Source organism: Pygocentrus nattereri, chromosome 10 (genome assembly GCF_015220715.1).
Source record: "Pygocentrus nattereri isolate fPygNat1 chromosome 10, fPygNat1.pri, whole genome shotgun sequence".
Lineage (NCBI taxonomy): Eukaryota > Metazoa > Chordata > Actinopteri > Characiformes > Serrasalmidae > Pygocentrus > Pygocentrus nattereri.
The window spans coordinates 40,673,542-40,692,771 of record NC_051220.1 but is presented as its reverse complement, the minus strand read 5'-3'; the positions used below and the strand labels follow the sequence as shown (position 1 = coordinate 40,692,771).

The 19,230-nt window shown below is 40.1% G+C and overlaps 1 protein-coding gene across 1 annotated transcript in view; it reads left to right on the top strand.

Annotated features, from left to right (window-relative positions):
- gch1 (GTP cyclohydrolase 1) overlaps positions 1 to 13,346 on the top strand; it is a 28,347-nt gene extending 15,001 nt beyond the window's left edge. Inside the window, exons 3-6 of the mRNA XM_017721612.2 lie at positions 8,911 to 8,966; positions 12,182 to 12,213; positions 12,372 to 12,456; positions 13,008 to 13,346. Coding sequence (XP_017577101.1) covers positions 8,911 to 8,966; positions 12,182 to 12,213; positions 12,372 to 12,456; positions 13,008 to 13,134 — 300 coding nt within the window. The 3' untranslated portion in view covers positions 13,135 to 13,346. The remainder of the gene's footprint in view (positions 1 to 8,910; positions 8,967 to 12,181; positions 12,214 to 12,371; positions 12,457 to 13,007) is intronic.
- The last annotated feature ends 5,884 nt before the right edge of the window (positions 13,347 to 19,230 follow it).

The window sequence follows — 19,230 nt, the reverse complement described above, 5'->3', positions numbered from 1 at the left end:
TGAGAGTGTATACTGTTTGAGAGTGTATACTGTTTTGGGAGTATATACTGTTTTGGGAGTATATACTGTTTGAGAGTGTATACTGTTTGAGAGTGTATACTGTTTGAGAGTATATACTGTTTTGGGAGTATATACTGTTTTGGGAGTATATACTGTATGAGAGTGTATACTGTTTGAGAGTGTATACTGTTTGAGAGTGTATACTGTTTTGGGAGTGTATATACTGTTTTGGGAGTATATACTGTTTGAGAGTGTATACTGTTTGAGAGTGTATACTGTTTTGGGAGTGTATACTGTTTTGGGAGTGTATACTGTTTGAGAGTATATACTGTTTTGGGAGTGTATACTGTTTGAGAGTATATACTGTTTTGAGAGTATATACTGTTTGGGAGTGTATACTGTTTGAGAGTATATACTGTTTTGAGAGTGTATACTGTTTTGAGAGTGTATACTGTATGAGAGTGTATACTGTTTGAGAGTGTATACTGTTTTGGGAGTATATACTGTTTTGGGAGTATATACTGTTTGAGAGTGTATACTGTTTGAGAGTGTATACTGTTTGAGAGTATATACTGTTTTGGGAGTATATACTGTTTTGGGAGTATATACTGTATGAGAGTGTATACTGTTTGAGAGTGTATACTGTTTGAGAGTGTATACTGTTTTGGGAGTGTATATACTGTTTTGGGAGTATATACTGTTTGAGAGTGTATACTGTTTGAGAGTGTATACTGTTTTGGGAGTGTATACTGTTTTGGGAGTGTATACTGTTTTGGGAGTGTATACTGTTTTGGGAGTGTATACTGTTTGAGAGTATATACTGTTTTGAGAGTATATACTGTTTGGGAGTGTATACTGTTTGAGAGTATATACTGTTTTGAGAGTGTATACTGTTTTGAGAGTGTATACTGTTTTGGGAGTATATACTGTTTGGGAGTGTATACTGTTTGGGAGTGTATACTGTTTGGGAGTATATACTGTTTGAGAGTGTATACTGTTTGAGAGTGTATACTGTTTGAGAGTGTATACTGTTTTGAGAGTGTATACTGTTTGAGAGTGTATACTGTTTGAGAGTGTATACTGTTTGGGAGTGTAAACTGTTTGGGAGTGTATACTGTTTGGGAGTGTATACTGTTTGAGAGTGTATACTGTTTGAGAGTGTATACTGTTTTGAGAGTGTATACTGTTTGAGAGTGTATACTGTTTGAGAGTGTATACTGTTTTGAGAGTGTATACTGTTTTGGGAGTGTATACTGTTTGGGAGTGTATACTGTTTGGGAGTATATACTGTTTTGAGAGTATATACTGTTTGAGAGTGTATACTGTTTGAGAGTGTATACTGTTTTGAGAGTGTATACTGTTTTGAGAGTGTATACTGTATGAGAGTGTATACTGTTTGAGAGTGTATACTGTTTTGGGAGTATATACTGTTTGAGAGTGTATACTGTTTTGGGAGTGTATATACTGTTTTGGGAGTATATACTGTTTTGAGAGTGTATACTGTTTGGGAGTATATACTGTTTGAGAGTGTATACTGTTTGAGAGTGTATACTGTTTGAGAGTGTATACTGTTTTGGGAGTGTATACTGTTTTGGGAGTGTATACTGTTTGAGAGTGTATACTGTTTTGGGAGTGTATACTGTTTGAGAGTGTATACTGTTTGAGAGTGTATACTGTTTTGGGAGTGTATACTGTTTTGGGAGTGTATACTGTTTGAGAGTGTATACTGTTTTGGGAGTGTATACTGTTTTGAGAGTGTATACTGTTTGAGAGTGTATACTGTTTTGGGAGTGTATACTGTTTTGAGAGTGTATACTGTTTGAGAGTGTATACTGTTTTGGGAGTGTATACTGTTTGAGAGTGTATACTGTTTGAGAGTGTATACTGTTTTGGGAGTGTATACTGTTTGGGAGTATATACTGTTTGAGAGTGTATACTGTTTGAGAGTGTATACTGTATGAGAGTGTATACTGTATGAGAGTATATACTGTTTTGGGAGTATATACTGTTTCATATCTCTGAGGGGCGGCTTCTGATTGTATGACGCTCGTCAAACGTGGTCAGCGCTGAAACAATCCAGTGTAATTAAGTCTCTCTGCCGGAGACGCGGACGCGCTGCTTATCTGGCTCTTCATCCTCAGGTTTGACATTTCGTTCCTCCTCCAGCTCTGAGCGCAGCAGGTGCGCCATTTAGGACAAAAGAGCCGCTCGCGCCGCCGTCATGCTGCACGCGGCTGGTGATGATGGAGCACGCCATTGATCAGGAACAGAGGGCGTTTGTTTTCTTTTTTTCTGCTCGCAATTTAGTTTGTCAGATGCTGTCCGAGGGTGTCCGCTCGTCCTCCTCGCCGCCCGCTGACAGCTCGCTGTCCTGTCCTTCTGTCGTCAGCAGCACGCCCCGTATCCCCTCTGTCATCTCTCCGCTTCCGCGACCACATAATGACTCTCCAATTTCTCTCCCAGGAGGCCGTGCGCCTCTCCGCTTTTCACCCCGTCTACAATCATCGCTCACGGCCATCGTCGGTTTCATTGCTGTTTTTTTGGATGTCCTTTGTCTCTTTTTTTGTTGTTGTTTTTTCCCCTCCAGTTTCAGCGACGATTCCCATCATTCTTATTTATTTATTTCTATGTCTCTGTTTGTTTGTTTATCTAATTATTACCTTGTTTATTCCATATTGTAAATGATCGCTTACATCAGTCCGTTCTTCTTTTTCTCTCACTTGTTTTTTCCTTTTTTGTTTGTTCTTCGCTTTTCCCTTTTTCAGTGCCGACGCCCATCCTTCTTTTTCATTCATCCATTCATTCATTTTGCCTTTTGTTTGTTTTTTCTCTTTTTCTCGTCTCCCCCAGTTATCAGTAATGACTCTCATCCTTTGTTTTATATTTACTATGCTTGTTTTTCATTTTTTCCCTCCATCTCAAATGATCACCCACATCCATCTGTTCTTTTTCTTTTGCGTGTTTTTTTTCCCTTGTTGTTGTTGGCTTCCCTCCCATTTTCACTCACTCACTCACTCACTCACTCACTCACTCACTCACTCACTCACTCACTCACTCACTCCCCCCTCATTTTATTAGTTTTTTCTTGTTTCCCCCAGTTATCAGTAATAACTCCCATCCTTTTTTTTCATTTGCTTCATTTGTTTGTTTTCATTCTTTCCCTCCATCTCAAACGATCACCTGCATCCAGCTTTTTTTCTTCTTGTTTTTGTTTGTTGGTTCGATTTTTTGTGCTTATTTTATTTCCTTGCTCTCTTGTTTTTCTTTATGCCCCGTTTTCAATTGACCGCTTCCGTCCCTCCTTTTTTTTGTTACTTGTCTATTTTTTTTGTTCGTCTTTCTGATTGTCCCCCATTTTTTCTGCTTCTTTTTGTTTGTTTGTTTGTTTGTTTGTTTTTTCCTTGATCTTCAATGATCTGTCTCGTCCATCTCCAGCATCCGCCAGTGTAATAGCCGCACAGAGCCTCTTAGCGTCCATCATCTGCTCTGAGCCAGTCAGGTGTGATCTCTCCTCTCCTCACGCTTCATATCACTCCATCACACTCTCGCCGGCTCACGACGCCTAAATAACAAACCCTGTTCCTCCAGTGTTGTGAGGAATAGTGATGAAGAATTAGATTTACAGATTCTTCCTCTTACCTCAGATGCTCGATCAGCCACGACGTGTTCGGCGTTTGATGTTTGCTCCGTAGTTTTATGCTGTAATGTAGCTGAAGTGGCCTAAACCTGGTGGATAGTAGTGTAGTGGGTAACAGCCTTCTACGCTGTAGACCTGGGTAAACACCCTACACTGTACCAATAAGAGTCCTTGGGCAAGACTCCTAACACCGCCTTCACCTACTTGTGTAAAATGATCAAACTGTAAGTCGCTCTGGACAAGAGCGTCAGCCAAATGGCATTAAGTGATACTTTTTTAATCCCACAAACGGGGAAATTCCACCTCTGCATTTAACCCATCCATGAAGTGAAACACCACATACACACTAGTGAGCACACACACTAGGGGGCAGTGAGCACACTTGGGCAGAGCGGTGGGCAACCCTATCCACGGCGCCCAGGGAGCAGTTGGGGGTTAGGTGTCTTGCTCAAGGACACCTCATTCATGGACTGTCGGCATTGGGGATCGAACCGGCAACCTTCCGGTCACAGGGCCAGTTCCCTAACCTCCAGCCCACAACTGGAGTTTAGGACTGTAAAGCAGTGCCAGGTTAATTAGCATGGCGCTAACTGCAGGCCTAAATCATCACACACTCAAACCGTGTGGAGCTGTTCAGCTTCTCTAACTGATACTGTGGTTATGTGGTTTCTGACACTGTAGGACTCAGTGATGTTTAAATATGGGCTAAAGTATAAACAAAACTGTGGTGATGAAGTTAATCAGAGTTCAACTTTATGCAAATGAGTGCAGCCACTGCACTGAGCGCAGCCAATCAGACAATAGTACACCAGACTTCATCATGAGCGATAATGATAGCTTCCTGTGGTAGAGAGGAAGCTGCTCTCTCTCTTCTCTACATCCACTGCTTTTTACATATTTCTGACAATATCTAGATTATACACACTTAAAGAAGGTTCTACAGGGGTTCTTTAGTACAGGAACTGGTTCTGCAGAGAACCACGAACACTTTGCATGATGAAAGGGTTCTTCAGATTGAAGAATGTGCTGTAGATGGTTCTATATTAGCAACAAAACTGGTTCTTCTATTGCAACAATATGAAGCGTATGAGAGTAGGAGATCCCCTTTTGGTGCTATATAGAACCCTTTTCAAAAAGGTTCTGTATAGAACCATCTTCAGCTCATTCTCCGTCGATCTGAAGAACACTTTCACGGTGCAAAGAACTCTTTAATCATGGAGAGGGTTCTTTGAGTTTTTGTGGTTCAGTGTAGAACCCTTTTCAAAAAGGTACTAAACAGAACCATCTTCAGCACATTCTCCTGCTTGGGATTACTTAAAGCTGCACTATGTCAGATCGGGGGATTTGGAGACCTCTGTGGTGGAAATATGTAAGTGCACACAACATTTTGTAAATTCGGACGCCTTCGCTGAGTGGATGCATCTGACGATTGCGATTGTGCTGAAAGAGAATTCAAAGAGAACTTAGTCAGAACCTGGTGAAGGATTTGTCTTCCGAGGATGTGAGTGAAGGATCTTCTGTTGTCATCATTTCTTCATCAGTATAACGTTTATTTTGCATTAGAGACGTTTTTTGTGTGTTATAATATTTAGGAGGTGTTCATTGTTTATTTAACCAATACGCATTTCACAGTGAAATATTAGTGTGCCAGGGGCAGCACGGTGGTGTGGTGGGTAGCACTGCTGCCTCACAGTGAGGAGGGCCTGGGTTCGATTCCCCAGCCGGGTGACCGGGGTCCTCTCTGTGTGGAGTCTGCATGTTCTCCCCGTGTCTGTGTGGGTTTCCTCCGGGTTCTCCGGTTTCCTCCCACAGTCCGAAGACATGCAGTCAGGCCGATTGGACATGCTAAACTGCCCCTGGGTGTGAGTGACTGTCTGTCTGTCTGTCTGCCCTGCGATGGACTGGCGACCTGTCCAGGGTGTTTCCTGCCTTCCGCCCGATGACCGCTGGGATAGGCTCCAGCACCTCCCCACGATCCTGAGGAAGAAGCGGCTTAGAAAATGGATGGATGGATGGATATTAGTGTGCCGGCCGAAGCTCCTCAGTCTCCCATCTTTGTTTAATGGTGCGCCTCTTTTTTACCGACCGTTTAGAGGCTTTGTCATGTAGCGTCTTCGTCCGTGGACTTTACTCAGCTGTGTGTGCGACACGGCAGACAAAGCCTCCACGCGACATCTGCGGTCATTCGTTTTCTCCACAATTGTGTCTTATTGTTCGCTGAAGCCAGGTGAACAAAAATGGGCATTTGATTTGATCAGTAACACTTTAGAATAAGAGTACCCTTATAAAGCGTTTATAAATGGTTTAAAAATAGTGTATCAATGGTTATTAATTAGGCCATAAATGCCTTATAAAGCATTAATAAGCAGTTATAACACAAATAAAAAAAGGGCAACAGTGATGTTATTTGCCTAATAGTGAAACTGCATTCATTTATATACACACTCAAAAATGATGGTTCTTTACGGGTTCTTTAGTAAAGAAAAATATTTCTATCTAGAACCGTGAACACTCAAAGTACTCTTTGCGCGATTAAAGGGTTCTTTCCATTGTGAGATGGTTCTTCAAACTGACAGAGAATGTACTGTATATGGTTCTATATAGAACCTTTTTGAAAAGGGTTCTATATAGCACCAAAAAAAGGTTCTTCTATTGTTACGGTGTCAGGCTTGTTACAATAGGAGAACCCTTTCTAGTGCTATATAGAACCCTTTTGAAAAAAGCTCTATTCTCCATCAATCTGAAGAACCATTTCATGATGCACAGAACCCTTTAACCATGCAAAAGGGTTCTTTGAGTGTTCATGGTTCTATGTAGAACCTTTTTCTTTACTAAAGAACCCTTAAAGAACCTCATTTTAAGCGTGTGGTTAAACTGGTTGCTTATCTTACCTTGCATCTCACGTTTTCCCCCCTTTAATAATGTGTTATAACTGTTTACTAATGATTTCTAAGGTGTTTATGACCTAAAGAATAACCATTTAAAAAGCTTATAAACAGCTTATAAGGGTAGTCTTAGTCTAAAGTGGTACCGGTTTATCACCAAAATATTCCTTTAAAGTTGTGGGAAGAACTTTGGTCGGCATATTGTAGGACGTTGAGCCGGATTGGCAGGGCCTGGTGGGGGTCAGGAGAGATCGCTGACCATCCCTTCATCTGGCTTTATCTCATCCGAACAGAAAGAGAGAGGGGAGGAGGAGAAGAGGACTCTTTGCATGAGCGCTGAAGCTGCCCTTTCTCTTGGTCGGCTTCATCAAATTGTTGCTGACATTTGAGTGCGGCGGTGGAGTGGAGCTCTGGCTCGGGGGGTTTGGGGCAGAGGGATACTTATAAAGCACAAACTCACTCTATCCATCTGTCCACTTTCTCCGCGTTTCTTCTTTCTGTCTGCCCAAACATGCTGATCTGAAATAGCTTAAAATTAGTTTTACCCCTTTACCTTTAATGTGGTCGATCAGCCAAGTCATACGTTGAGGCTAAAGTAACTAATACTGCACTAATGACCAACGGTACCAGCCGTGTAACTCGGGCGTCGGCAGCATGAATCAGATAAACAGCTGAATCAGATCAGTAGGTAATAATAAAATAATCCTCCTCTACAGTAAAATAAAGCTCTGCTGATCCTTCAACACCATTTAACAGTAAATGGTCTGTTAATGTAGAACTGCTGATTCACCGTTTAACCCTGAAGATCAGCTCAGACTGCTGGTCACCATAGCAACACAGACAACTGTCTCAAACATTGATAATTAAGAGACGAATGGACTTATTTGTGTTTATAATCACTCGGCAACGAGAAACTGACAAACACTGAAAAGTCACAAAGCTGAACTCGTTTCTCATTCGCCAGCTTCTTATCCAGATTTTCCCGTTCCACCTTAAATAGTGCAGCAGCTACATTCTGGCACGTCAGACTCCATTGAAGTTGCATCGGGAAACTTCTCGTCCAACGTCAGTGCACTAATGTCTTGGTAGCTAGCTAACTAACATTCGAACAAGAAGCTGGAGATTATCTGACTTCAGCTTCATATCACTGAAGAATTAGGGGGGGTGATAATAAATAACTGCCCCCCTCTTTGAAGGCGTATGATCCCTAAATGTAACTAAAGCCCAGCAGTGAGGAGCTGAACTTTCCCCTCCTTGTCTGATGGACAAACCAGAATCAAACAGTTCAAACACAAATAGTACAACCAGAACAAACAACAGTACAAAGACCAGTACAAAGACCAGCCACCAGACAGTGGGTGGGAAAACACAGGCTTTAAATACATCAGGGTAAATGAGGAACAGGCGGGAACGCAGGTGGAAACCATCAGGGGTGGAGTCACGAAACGAAGGGGCTGGACTAAAAAACCAAAACAACACGAACACATGGACGGGACTGGGAGGGGCCAATCGTGACAAAAACCAAGGCGCGGTGTAACGAATGTTTTTGAATAGAACGTGGCGTCGTTATTGTTGTGCATGTAAAATAAGTACATCCACTTCTGTACTAGTGCACAGATTATCAGTACAGTTATGTCCTGTTTTATTTCTATTATATGGATTATAGATGATATTGATAATAGTTTTGGGTACCTAACCATAAAAAAAATATTTACACGCTCCTAAAAAAAAAAAAAAAAAGTTTGGTTGTCCAGATGTGGCAAATATTAAAACTAATGAATAACAGAACTGAAATTTTCACCTGCGGTCAGATTCGATTTCTGTTTAGGCTTTTAAGTCTTGAATGAAGTGGAAGAAGTGTGGCAGAATTATTGGCTGGAGTTTATGGGGACCCTCCTTTGGAATAGATTTCTTGTATCCCAGCCCCGGTTCACCGCTCACCTCCAAAACTGCGACAGAACCGAGTGTTTTATATGGGTGACCTGTATGGGCTGACCCCTGTGTGATTCAGTCCAGTGGGCTGGTTGTTAGGGATCCAGACTGTGACCGGAAGGTCGCCGGTTCGATCCCCTGAGCCGACAGTATGTGACTGAAGTGCCCTTCAGCAAGACACCTAACCCTCAACTGCTCCCCGGATGCTGTGGATAGGGCTGCCCACCGCTCCGGACAAGTGTGTGTGTCCACTAGTGTGTATGTGGTGTTTCACTGTGTTGACGGGTTAAATGCGGAGGTGAAATTTCCCCGTTGTGGGACTAATAAGGATCACTTAAAAGTACTTAAAGTGCACTTATGTACTCCTACATGCGCTGATGGACACGCTATGCTATGCTATGCCCTGATTTTTTTTTTTTTTGACTAATCAATAAGCCTTGTGTTTCATCCACATAGGTCCACATAGGCTATCTCCCAAACAAGAGGGTGCTTGGTCTCAGCAAACTGGCCAGGTGAGTTAACACGATACATCACACAGGTATTGGCACCTTTGTACGGAGCTGTTGGCTGTAACATTTCTCTGGTCTTAACGTTCAGTCAAAATAATGTGCTTGTTTTTCATATAAAGATTTTTCCACTATAGAAGTTCAAAACACATTTCAGACATTTGACTGAATTGGACGTTAGACGAAACTTCTTTTGCTTCGAGTGACCCTATAACTTAATTATGCTTATATAATTAAAACAAATGATAGAATATTCCACTCTGTCGTTGCTAAAACAGTCATAAGGCTACCCAGACTTGGCCACATGTTTCAGTAGTGACTGTTTCTGTGCTGGTTTTAGTTCATTTTTAGCAGAACTCAAAAACACAGCCAGTACATGATCAGCAAACACGGCTTAGATCAGCTGTTCACACAGAAAACCATCATATTCTTCCTTAAAACATAATTGCAGTGAATTTGTGTTTCAGCAGTGGCGATTTTTAATGGTCAGCACTGATTTTCACACTTACATTCAGTTCAAAACAGATCTAACTGCTCACCATGTGACCACGAGGGACAGGGATGCAGCCTCAGTTCCTGCTATAAAATGCAGGGGCGTGGCTAAAACTAGGCTCCACCCTCGGACTAAAACTCTGGTTTAGTGACATCAGAATGTGGCCCAGCATTTTTTTGATCTCATGATAAATCTACATGTGCCAACTTCACTTTAAAAGAAATTAAAAAGATGAAAAAAATGTTAAAATCTGACTATTTTCACAAGTGTAATTTAGGGATTAGGAATTAGGGTTTGGGACAGAGTCCTCCCAGTAATACTCCAAAGTAGCCTATAAGTGATCTGTTTAGCTCAGTACTCTCTATTAATGCGGTTCAAATGGATCAGAACACAATCTTTATAAACACTTAAGGTCTGAGTACATCATTATTTTTTAATTAGTATTTTACTGGAGCACAGTTTGAACCAATTGAGTATAATGGTCCATATACTCTACCGTTCAGAAGTTTGGACTTCTATTATCAATTTCAAAGCTAAAATCTTTTTACATTTTTAGATTTTAATTTTTTTATAAGTAGATAAAAGTAGCTTAGATGTTTTATTGACTATTACAAGTAAGGATGGGCGGAATTATAGTATTTTATTGTATTGTTGAAAATTGAGTTATATGTCACAAAATTGCTGCTGTCAGAAAATAACCATGAGGGATGTTTTTCAGTTGTTGACATAATTTGAAAATGCCTGTTGCTCTTTACCTTGTGTGTAAATTTCATGATGATTGGATCAAAAGAAAGAAAAAGTCTGTTTTTTTCCTTCTCCTGTAAAGTTACCATTTTGGACATATGATGTTTTGTTCCAACAACAGCGATGTGCTTTTCTTGGCATGGATATCATCGCTGCTTACAAAGCATCCAACAACTGCATGATTCATTACACAATTAGCATAATTAGTTGCATTTAGTGCAGAGCAGTGCGTGAAAAAACGGCTGGATTTAAAGTTTTAGTGTATTTAAAGTGGCTCTGCACGTTCATTTTTGGCAGTTTCAACTGATCAAACATCAGAATACATATAGATATGGTGATGCATATTACGTATTAAGAAAATGTTTTGAAGTATCATGAAATTGTAAAGTTTTTTTTTTCCATTTTACATAAGAGGTTTGAGTGTAGAGCAGTGCCCCGCTGTAATTAACCCCCATTAATCAGACTGCAATCACTAATGAAGCTGCTAAATCTCAGGCTGCCACTCCAGCCACATATTCCCTTCTTTTTTTAATCAGGATGGTCCCTTTGAGTGAGTGAGTAACAGTAAGACGATTAGGTGCGGTGTGTAAGTGACTAAGAAGAGACTGATCCTCTCTGACCCCAATACCCAGGATTAGACTTACTCTAACAGTGCACACACAGTACTGCACTGTTCACAGTGCAGCCTACGCTCTGCACGAGAGACGCTACAGATTCACACGCAAACGCTGCTGTACACATGCAGCCCCACGCAACCGTTTGAGCACCCCTGATCAAATGACATGTTTTGGAGATTTTTTACGTGATCATAAGTTCACACGTCCTCTCCCGTAATGTGGCGGTTTTCTGCAAGTTCTAATGCAGAATTTCAATTTATGTGCTGAATTTAACAGATTAGAAAACAGAAAATGTCCCATAACTTTTGCACAGACCACTTTTCTGTTTCATTTCAAATGTGATACCTTCAGCTAGGAAACAGTGATTGTCCATTAGAATGTGCTGAAGTGTGTCTCTGTAGAGGAAGTGTGAACATATTCACACTTAGAAAATCACCGTTATGTTGTTTGACTGGGGGTACCCAAACTTTTGGATTCGTCTGTACTTACATACACTCATTAATATCCAGTCAAAATGTAAAATGTCCAGTTAGTCCAGGTTATTTGTTGAGAGTGACAAATAAAGAGAACTAAATATATATATATATATTATGTGTGTGTGTGTGTGTGTGTATATGTATGTATGTATGTATATATATACATACACACACACCAATAAAGAACTAAATATATATATATAGAAGTTGGTTGGTCATTTTCTGAAGTAATCATTCGGTGATGCTTTCAGGTCTGAAGCAGCTTGATCTTCTCCTCTTTCTCAGAGATGAAAGCTTTCAGTGCTGTTTATCTGATGGGGGCAGTTTTGGTGTCGACCAGTTCTTCCAGGTGGTTGTTAGGAGCCACATTTTCTCTGTAGCTTATATATATACACACATAAATTCTGAACTCCTGTTTTTGAAGATGTATCGTTTTTTTTTTATACATATTTTCAATATTTTACATTTAATCTCTTCAGAAAAAAATCTCCTGAAAAATGAAAAGCTGGTATTTGTTTTGACTGAAAGTTAAATAAATGAAGGGTCTCTAACTTTTGCACAGGGCAAATATTTTCTAGGACGAATAAAAATGATCTAGACTTTAACGAGCGCTGGTTTAAGTCTTTTTGCATGGTTTCCGTGGATACATTCATTATGCAATGTTCACACGATGTAAAGAGCAGCTGGCAATTTTAAATGGAAAATGTTATGAGCTTTTGATATATCAGTGATGACACACACACACACACACACACACACATCACTTTTTCCGTAAACACAGTATTGTTTTAATAAGCGACCCTGTGAGCTTCTTCCTTAAACAATTACACAGATGTTTTTTATGAAAACGCCTGAAGTGTTTCTTCTTCTCTGATGCTGCCTTTATCACAGGATTGTGGAGATCTACAGCAGGAGATTACAGGGTAAATATTTCTCTTTTTTAAGCTGTCCGACTCCGACACAGCCATCATGTCCTCAGTCATGCTGGTCTGCTGTCACTCAGATGCTCTTTTGGTCAGATACTGCCCACAGATCTGCGCTCTTTCTGAATTTGATTTGCCTCGCTCTTAATCGTTTTCAGTCCAGGAGCGGCTGACCAAACAGATCGCCGTGGCCATCACTGAAGCTTTGCAGCCGGCCGGAGTCGGAGTGGTCATTGAGGCAACGTATGAACTCTTTTTCCTAAACTGTTGATCAGATTTTTTATTTTATTTTTCATTTGGACAATTTTTCCACCAAGAATCTTAGAAATTATTATTATTATTATTATTATTATTATTATTATTATTATTATTTTATACTACACTATACAACCTGTCAGATTGAGTTGGTTGTCCTATTACAAAAAAATTAACAGCAGTAGATTCTGAATACTTTATCTTTACAGAATAATTCATATTAGGTACTGAATAATTCATAGTAGATACTGAATAATTCATAGAAGATACTGAATAATTCATAGTAATTAATAATAAATACATAGTAGATACTGAATAATAAGTATTAAGATTAATAAAAAAATAAAAACAGATTAACTGAAAAAATGCAACGTTATGATCAAGAAAGATTCTTGTATATTAAACTTTTTGAAAAGCAAAATGTCCCCATAATTTTGATGGGCAGTGAAAAACAATAACAAAACGTAAAACTGTATACAAAAAGTTAAATTGGACATCTAAGCTCATTTTGTGAGCGTTCCTGTGCCTTTGTCCCGCAGTCACATGTGCATGGTGATGAGAGGTGTGCAGAAAATGAACAGTAAGACGGTGACCAGCACCATGCTGGGGGTCTTCAGGGAGGACCCCAAAACCCGGGACGAGTTCCTCACACTCATCCGGAGCTGAGGAGAGCCGCACCAGCAGAAACATTGCTCAGACCAGCCGCCCCCCTCCGACACTCACTGAACCCACCAAGTCATCTCTGAATAATCAGCCTTCATGCAGACCCCCCCCCCCCTCTCTGCCCGGCCCAGCGTGGATACGCGAGTTACCTCAGCTACACCCCCTCCCCCAGTCTCCTGCGTGTGTGTGTGTGTATGTGCGCATTTGTGTTTTTATATATATATATATATATATATATATATATATATATATATATGTGTGTGTATATGTGTGTATATATATATATATATATGTGTATGTATGTATTTTATATATACATATCTGTGTGTGTGTGTTTGCGCGCATCATATGGTGCTGTGTGGTTTGTCAGGTGATGGACCTTAGAGGATGAGGATCAGTCTATAGTAGTCAGCTATAATTTTATTTTTGTAACCTGAAACCGTCTTTTACTAATTTTACGAATATTTAATTTTAACTGTATACATGAGCGCATGTATAATCGGATCTGTAGCCAGAGCTTAATCGCCTTGTGCAGTCAAGCCAAAGGAAACCCAAGCAAGAGTGGTTCGGTACAGCGCTGAATTGAGCTTTGAGCCATTTCTTTTGGGCCATTCATGATGAAATTTACAGACAATGTAAAGGCCAACAAGCATTTTCAAATGATCTCAAAAACAAAAATGACACAAATGAAGATATATTTCATCATTTCATCAGACATACTGTATGTTCAGTGCTGTACAGTATGGTCAAGGTAGTAAAGTTTGCATATTCAGTTTAACAGTCTATAAAACTACAGTTTTGACGATATTGTACAATGTTGAATGTAATTTTGTATCTCAAAAAGCATCCAAACCCAATCAGAACCTAATTTTAGACCCCAGCTCAAGCATCAAGTTAATCGTAGCACTTTGACAACAGTCATGAATTCAATTCACCACCATAACAATGTAGTGAATATCTCTGGCAGACGGACTCGGGCTGTGTTGCCGTGTTGTGTCCTGAACACTACTGTTCAAAATCTTTGATTCACCTATCATATGTATCGTTTTTATTATTAGTACTATACCAAAATGTGTAAATTCATTATAAACAAGATGCCAGAAAGTATTTTAGATGTCTTTTTGTATATTATACTGTAATATCTCCCTTTATATTTTACCTGTTAATATATATATATTTATATATATATATTTTTCCAAACAGAATTCCATTCTGTATATTAATTATATTAGAACTTTAAGTTCAGTTTCATTCGAGCTTCATTCTGGATATTGACTTTATTACAATTGAAATGTGGATTTTGAACATTATTAGAACTTCCTCTCTCGATGCTCTACAGGTTCTCCGTTATTTTAGGTTCATCTACAGCTCTGGACTGATCTGGACAAGATGTCTAAAATTTCTGCTTGAAACCTGCACGAAACCGCCAAGTTAGAATGATTTGATACATTTATCCTCAAGTCAATGAGGTTTTTCTCCTTCCAGACGGTGATTTGAAACTTTTGAGCAGCAGTGTGTGTTGAGTGGAGTGTGCGGTTCTGCCTGACCTCAGCGAATCTCCTCTCACTCTGACAGCACGACGTACACGCCGCCTGTGTGCGACTGAACCACCTCGCTGATGAACCACTCGGTACCGCGCTGCATGTGGTGTGTTGTAGTGACACTCTGGGCCTTTCTCTCTGTGCTGTGTTACTGACCGTAGACGTTGTTTGTGCTCTTTCTTTTCTTCCTCTCTCTCTGGAAAAAGGACCAAAGTTCAGCTGTGCAGTTGAGATTGAAGGAAAAAAAAACTAGATATTAACTGCGACAACTGTTGATAAATGTGGTCTTTGATATTGAAGCGTCCGTGAAGTGATGCAAGCCCACATATTGACACACTGACACACTTTTCTATTTAGGGAATTTTATTTATCGGTGTTCTCTTTGAGCTGGAAAGCTTTGGTCTGGGTTCGTGAGCCAATATCGGACTGAACTGCCGGCTGAAGGAAATTTGATTTGTTACTCAAATATTTATACACATGAAGTGATTAGAGAAATACAGAGGAAATGTACCGGCTTCTCGCTACGCCGTTTAATTAACGTCACATTGCAGTTTTATTGTCTTTTGTTTTGCTTGGCTTTGAATTCGCCTGTTTGTTTTTAATTTGTGTCTGAATTACTGTCATATTATCTGAAGGGCAGATACAGTGGTGTGTGTGTGTGTGTGTGTGTGTGTGTGTGTGTGTGTGTGTGTGTGTGTGTGTGTGTGTGTGTGTGTGTGTGTGTGTGTGTGATGGACGTGTATCTAGAGACAGGCTGGAAAACCCCGCTCTGATGTCCGTGTGGCCTTCACCGGGACTGGAGTCCTGCAGACACTTTACAGTATTCACTTACAGCAACTGATGTTCTGTCATTTTGAGTTAACATGACAATAAATGATGTTTTAAAGAAGAGCCTCCAGAAATTATTATTAATATATAAAATAGCTTGGCCTTTCATATCGAGGGCTTTACTGTGTGGCTTGAGAAACAACACCCAATTCTATGATTACACTACACCCATTTCTATGATTACACTACACCCATTTCTATGATTACACTACACCCATATCTATGGTTACACTACACCCATATCTATGATTACACTACACCCATATCTATGGTGACACTACACCCATATCTATGGCTACACTACACCCATATCTATGGTGACGCTACACCCATATCTATGGTGACGCTACACCCATATCTATGGCTACACTACACCCATATCTATGTTGACGCTACACCCATATCTATGATTATACTACACCCATATCTATGGCTACACTACACCCATATCTATGGTGACACTACACCCATATCTATGATTATACTCCACCCATATCTATGGTGACACTACACCCATATCTATGGCTACACTACACCCATATCTATGGCTACACTACACCCATATCTATGGTGACGCTACACCCATATCTATGATTATACTACACCCATATCTATGATTATACTACACCCATATCTATGGTGACACTACACCCATATCTATGATTATACTCCACCCATATCTATGGTGACGCTACACCCATATCTATGATTATACTACACCCATATCTATGGCTACACTACACCCATATCTATGGTGACACTACACCCATATCTATGATTATACTCCACCCATATCTATGGTGACACTACACCCATATCTATGGCTACACTACACCCATATCTATGGCTACACTACACCCATATCTATGGTGACACTACACCCATATCTATGGCTACACTACACCCATATCTATGGTGACACTACACCCATATCTATGATTATACTACACCCATATCTATGATTATACTACACCCATATCTATGGTGACACTACACCCATATCTATGATTATACTCCACCCATATCTATGGTGACACTACACCCATATCTATGGCTACACTACACCCATATCTATGGCTACACTACACCCATATCTATGGTGACGCTACACCCATATCTATGATTATACTACACCCATATCTATGGTGACACTACACCCATATCTATGGTGACACTACACCCATATCTATGATTATACTCCACCCATATCTATGGTGATACTACATCCATATCTATGGCTACACTACACCCATATCTATGGCTACACTACACCCATATCTATGGTGACACTACACCCATATCTATGATTATACTACACCCATATCTATGGTGACACTACACCCATGTCTACGGTGACACTACATCCATATGATTATACGCTTCCAGACAATGAGGCAACATTGTGCGAGAATGAAAAGAAATAATGTAGAGCCGTGTTCTCTGAAGTGGTGAGACCTGGCTTGTGACTGGCTGAATCCATTCCACAGTCACACAATGTTGCTTCTAGGCAACAAACACATTTCTGCAGATAACAACACATACTAACTGGTAAACAAGAGGTTTAAATGCGCCCATTCAGAGATACTAAGACCAAGTACAGGCTTTTTATTGCCTTAATCAAACCCTTTATTGTTAACCCTACTGTTGTCTTTAAATGTGAATAATGTCATTGTGAAGTGAGGAAAATGAGTTTGTTGCCCTGAGGCAACATCATGCAATAGAGGGTTAAGTACTTTCTATATGGAAACTGAATGCATTTATTAAATACATTTAATAACCAAAATCTCTAAAAATGCCCATCATTTGAGAAAATCAAACATATTTGATTCGTTGAATTAAAACATAATATCTCAGGAAACTAGTAATTATTTGGAGATACTACGTCAACAGTTGGACACACTGCTGCCCGAAACCGAGGATCAGGAAATCAGAGGTGATTTTTCTCTCTGTACACATTCAGGACTGTAACTCCTTCTGGTACCACACGCACCTTTTGTCTCTTTCATCCCACGTGTTTATTATTAGTGCAGTTTGCTGGTTGTGAAGTTTCTGAGCATTTAAAGCCACAAACCGCAGTGACTCAGCACTTTCTACACTCTGGCAGTGTGAGTGTTTAAGCTCCTCTGATTGGTTTAAACTGAGAGGAGGCCTCACTCTCAAAAACAAAATGTGGGCAAGACACTGCACTGCCAGAAATAAAGGCTCTGTTCAGGCACAGTTTTCATCCATCAAGGTACAAACAGTGTAAATGTTCCCTCAAAGGTTCTGCAGTGGTTTTAAGGTCTGACTGTGACCCTTAAATCAGTTTCTCCAGGTGAAAAGTTGGTATATGTTCCTTTTCATAACCGAATGTTTTAAAACAGATCAGTAGAATAAAAGCCTGGAGGCGAGAACATCTCATTTCAGCTTAGAACATCTCATTTCAGCTTAGAACAGATCATTTCAGCTTAGAACATCTCATTTCAGCTTAGAACAGATCATTTCAGTGGATTATGGTTCAGTTATGTTCCCTGACTGAAGGTACTGAGATGGAGCCTTGACAAGAGGGGCACTGCCCCAGTGACTAAACACTGCTGACTTAAACCCAGTGACTTAAAGCTGCTCTATGTAAGGTTTTTTTTGTAAGGTTTAAGTATCATTACTAAGTCGGGGGAAATAAAAACAGGCTGATTAAATGTTGAGCGTGTGCTGCTGTGAGTCGCCCTGTAATAATCTTTTAAAAGTCAGAGGCGTCGGGTCAAAAAGGTCTGGATCGATGTTTCGGCCTCAAATGATCTCAAAATCAACATCATACTGATGAAGACGTGATGACAACAGTAGATAATTCACTCACATCCTCAGAAGTTTAGACTGAGCTCTCTCTGGCTGTGTTCACATTACAAGCCTCCTTACTCAAATCAGATTTTTTGCTCAAACCTGATTGGTTTAAACATAATAGGAGGCTTCTGATTGGTTTAAACTTGAGAGGAGGCTCCTGGCTGGTTTAAACTTGATAGGAGGCTTCTGATTGGTTTAAACTTGAGAGGAGGCTCCTGGCTGGTTTAAACTTGATAGGAGGCTCCTGGCTGGTTTAAACTTGAGAGGAGGCTCCTGGCTGGTTTAAACTTGATAGGAGGCTTCTGATTGGTTTAAACTTGAGAGGAGGCTTCTGATTGGTTTAAACTTGATAGGAGGCTTCTGATTGGTTTAAACTTGAGAAGAGGTTCCTGATTGGTTTAAACTTGAGAGGAGGCTCCTGGCTGGTTTAAACTTGATAGGAGGCTTCTGATTGGTTTAAACTTGATAGGAGGCTTCTGATTGGTTTAAACTTGATAGGATGCTTCTGATTGGTTTAAACTTGAGAAGAGGTTCCTGATTGGTTTAAACTTGATAGCAGGCTTCTGAGTGGATTAAACTTGAGAGGCTTCTGATTGGTTTAAACAGAAAGCATGCTTTAGATTCTGACTGGTTTAAACTGGCCTTTATTCCTGAGATTAAACTGAGAACTAAACTGTAGACTCTGCAGTTTTTGCCAATAAGGTTTTCATGACTTCAACAGATAACATGATATGTATTAAGTGTTTGTGCATATTGGGTTTCATGTGGAATGGTTCAGAATGTAACTCAGCTTTAGAAATGGAACTGATCTGAATTATAAGCACTGACGTACCACTCAGATAAGCACATCATGAATATTCATCATGACAATGATGACAGCATCATATCGCTTCGAGATTTCGCAACTCCCACG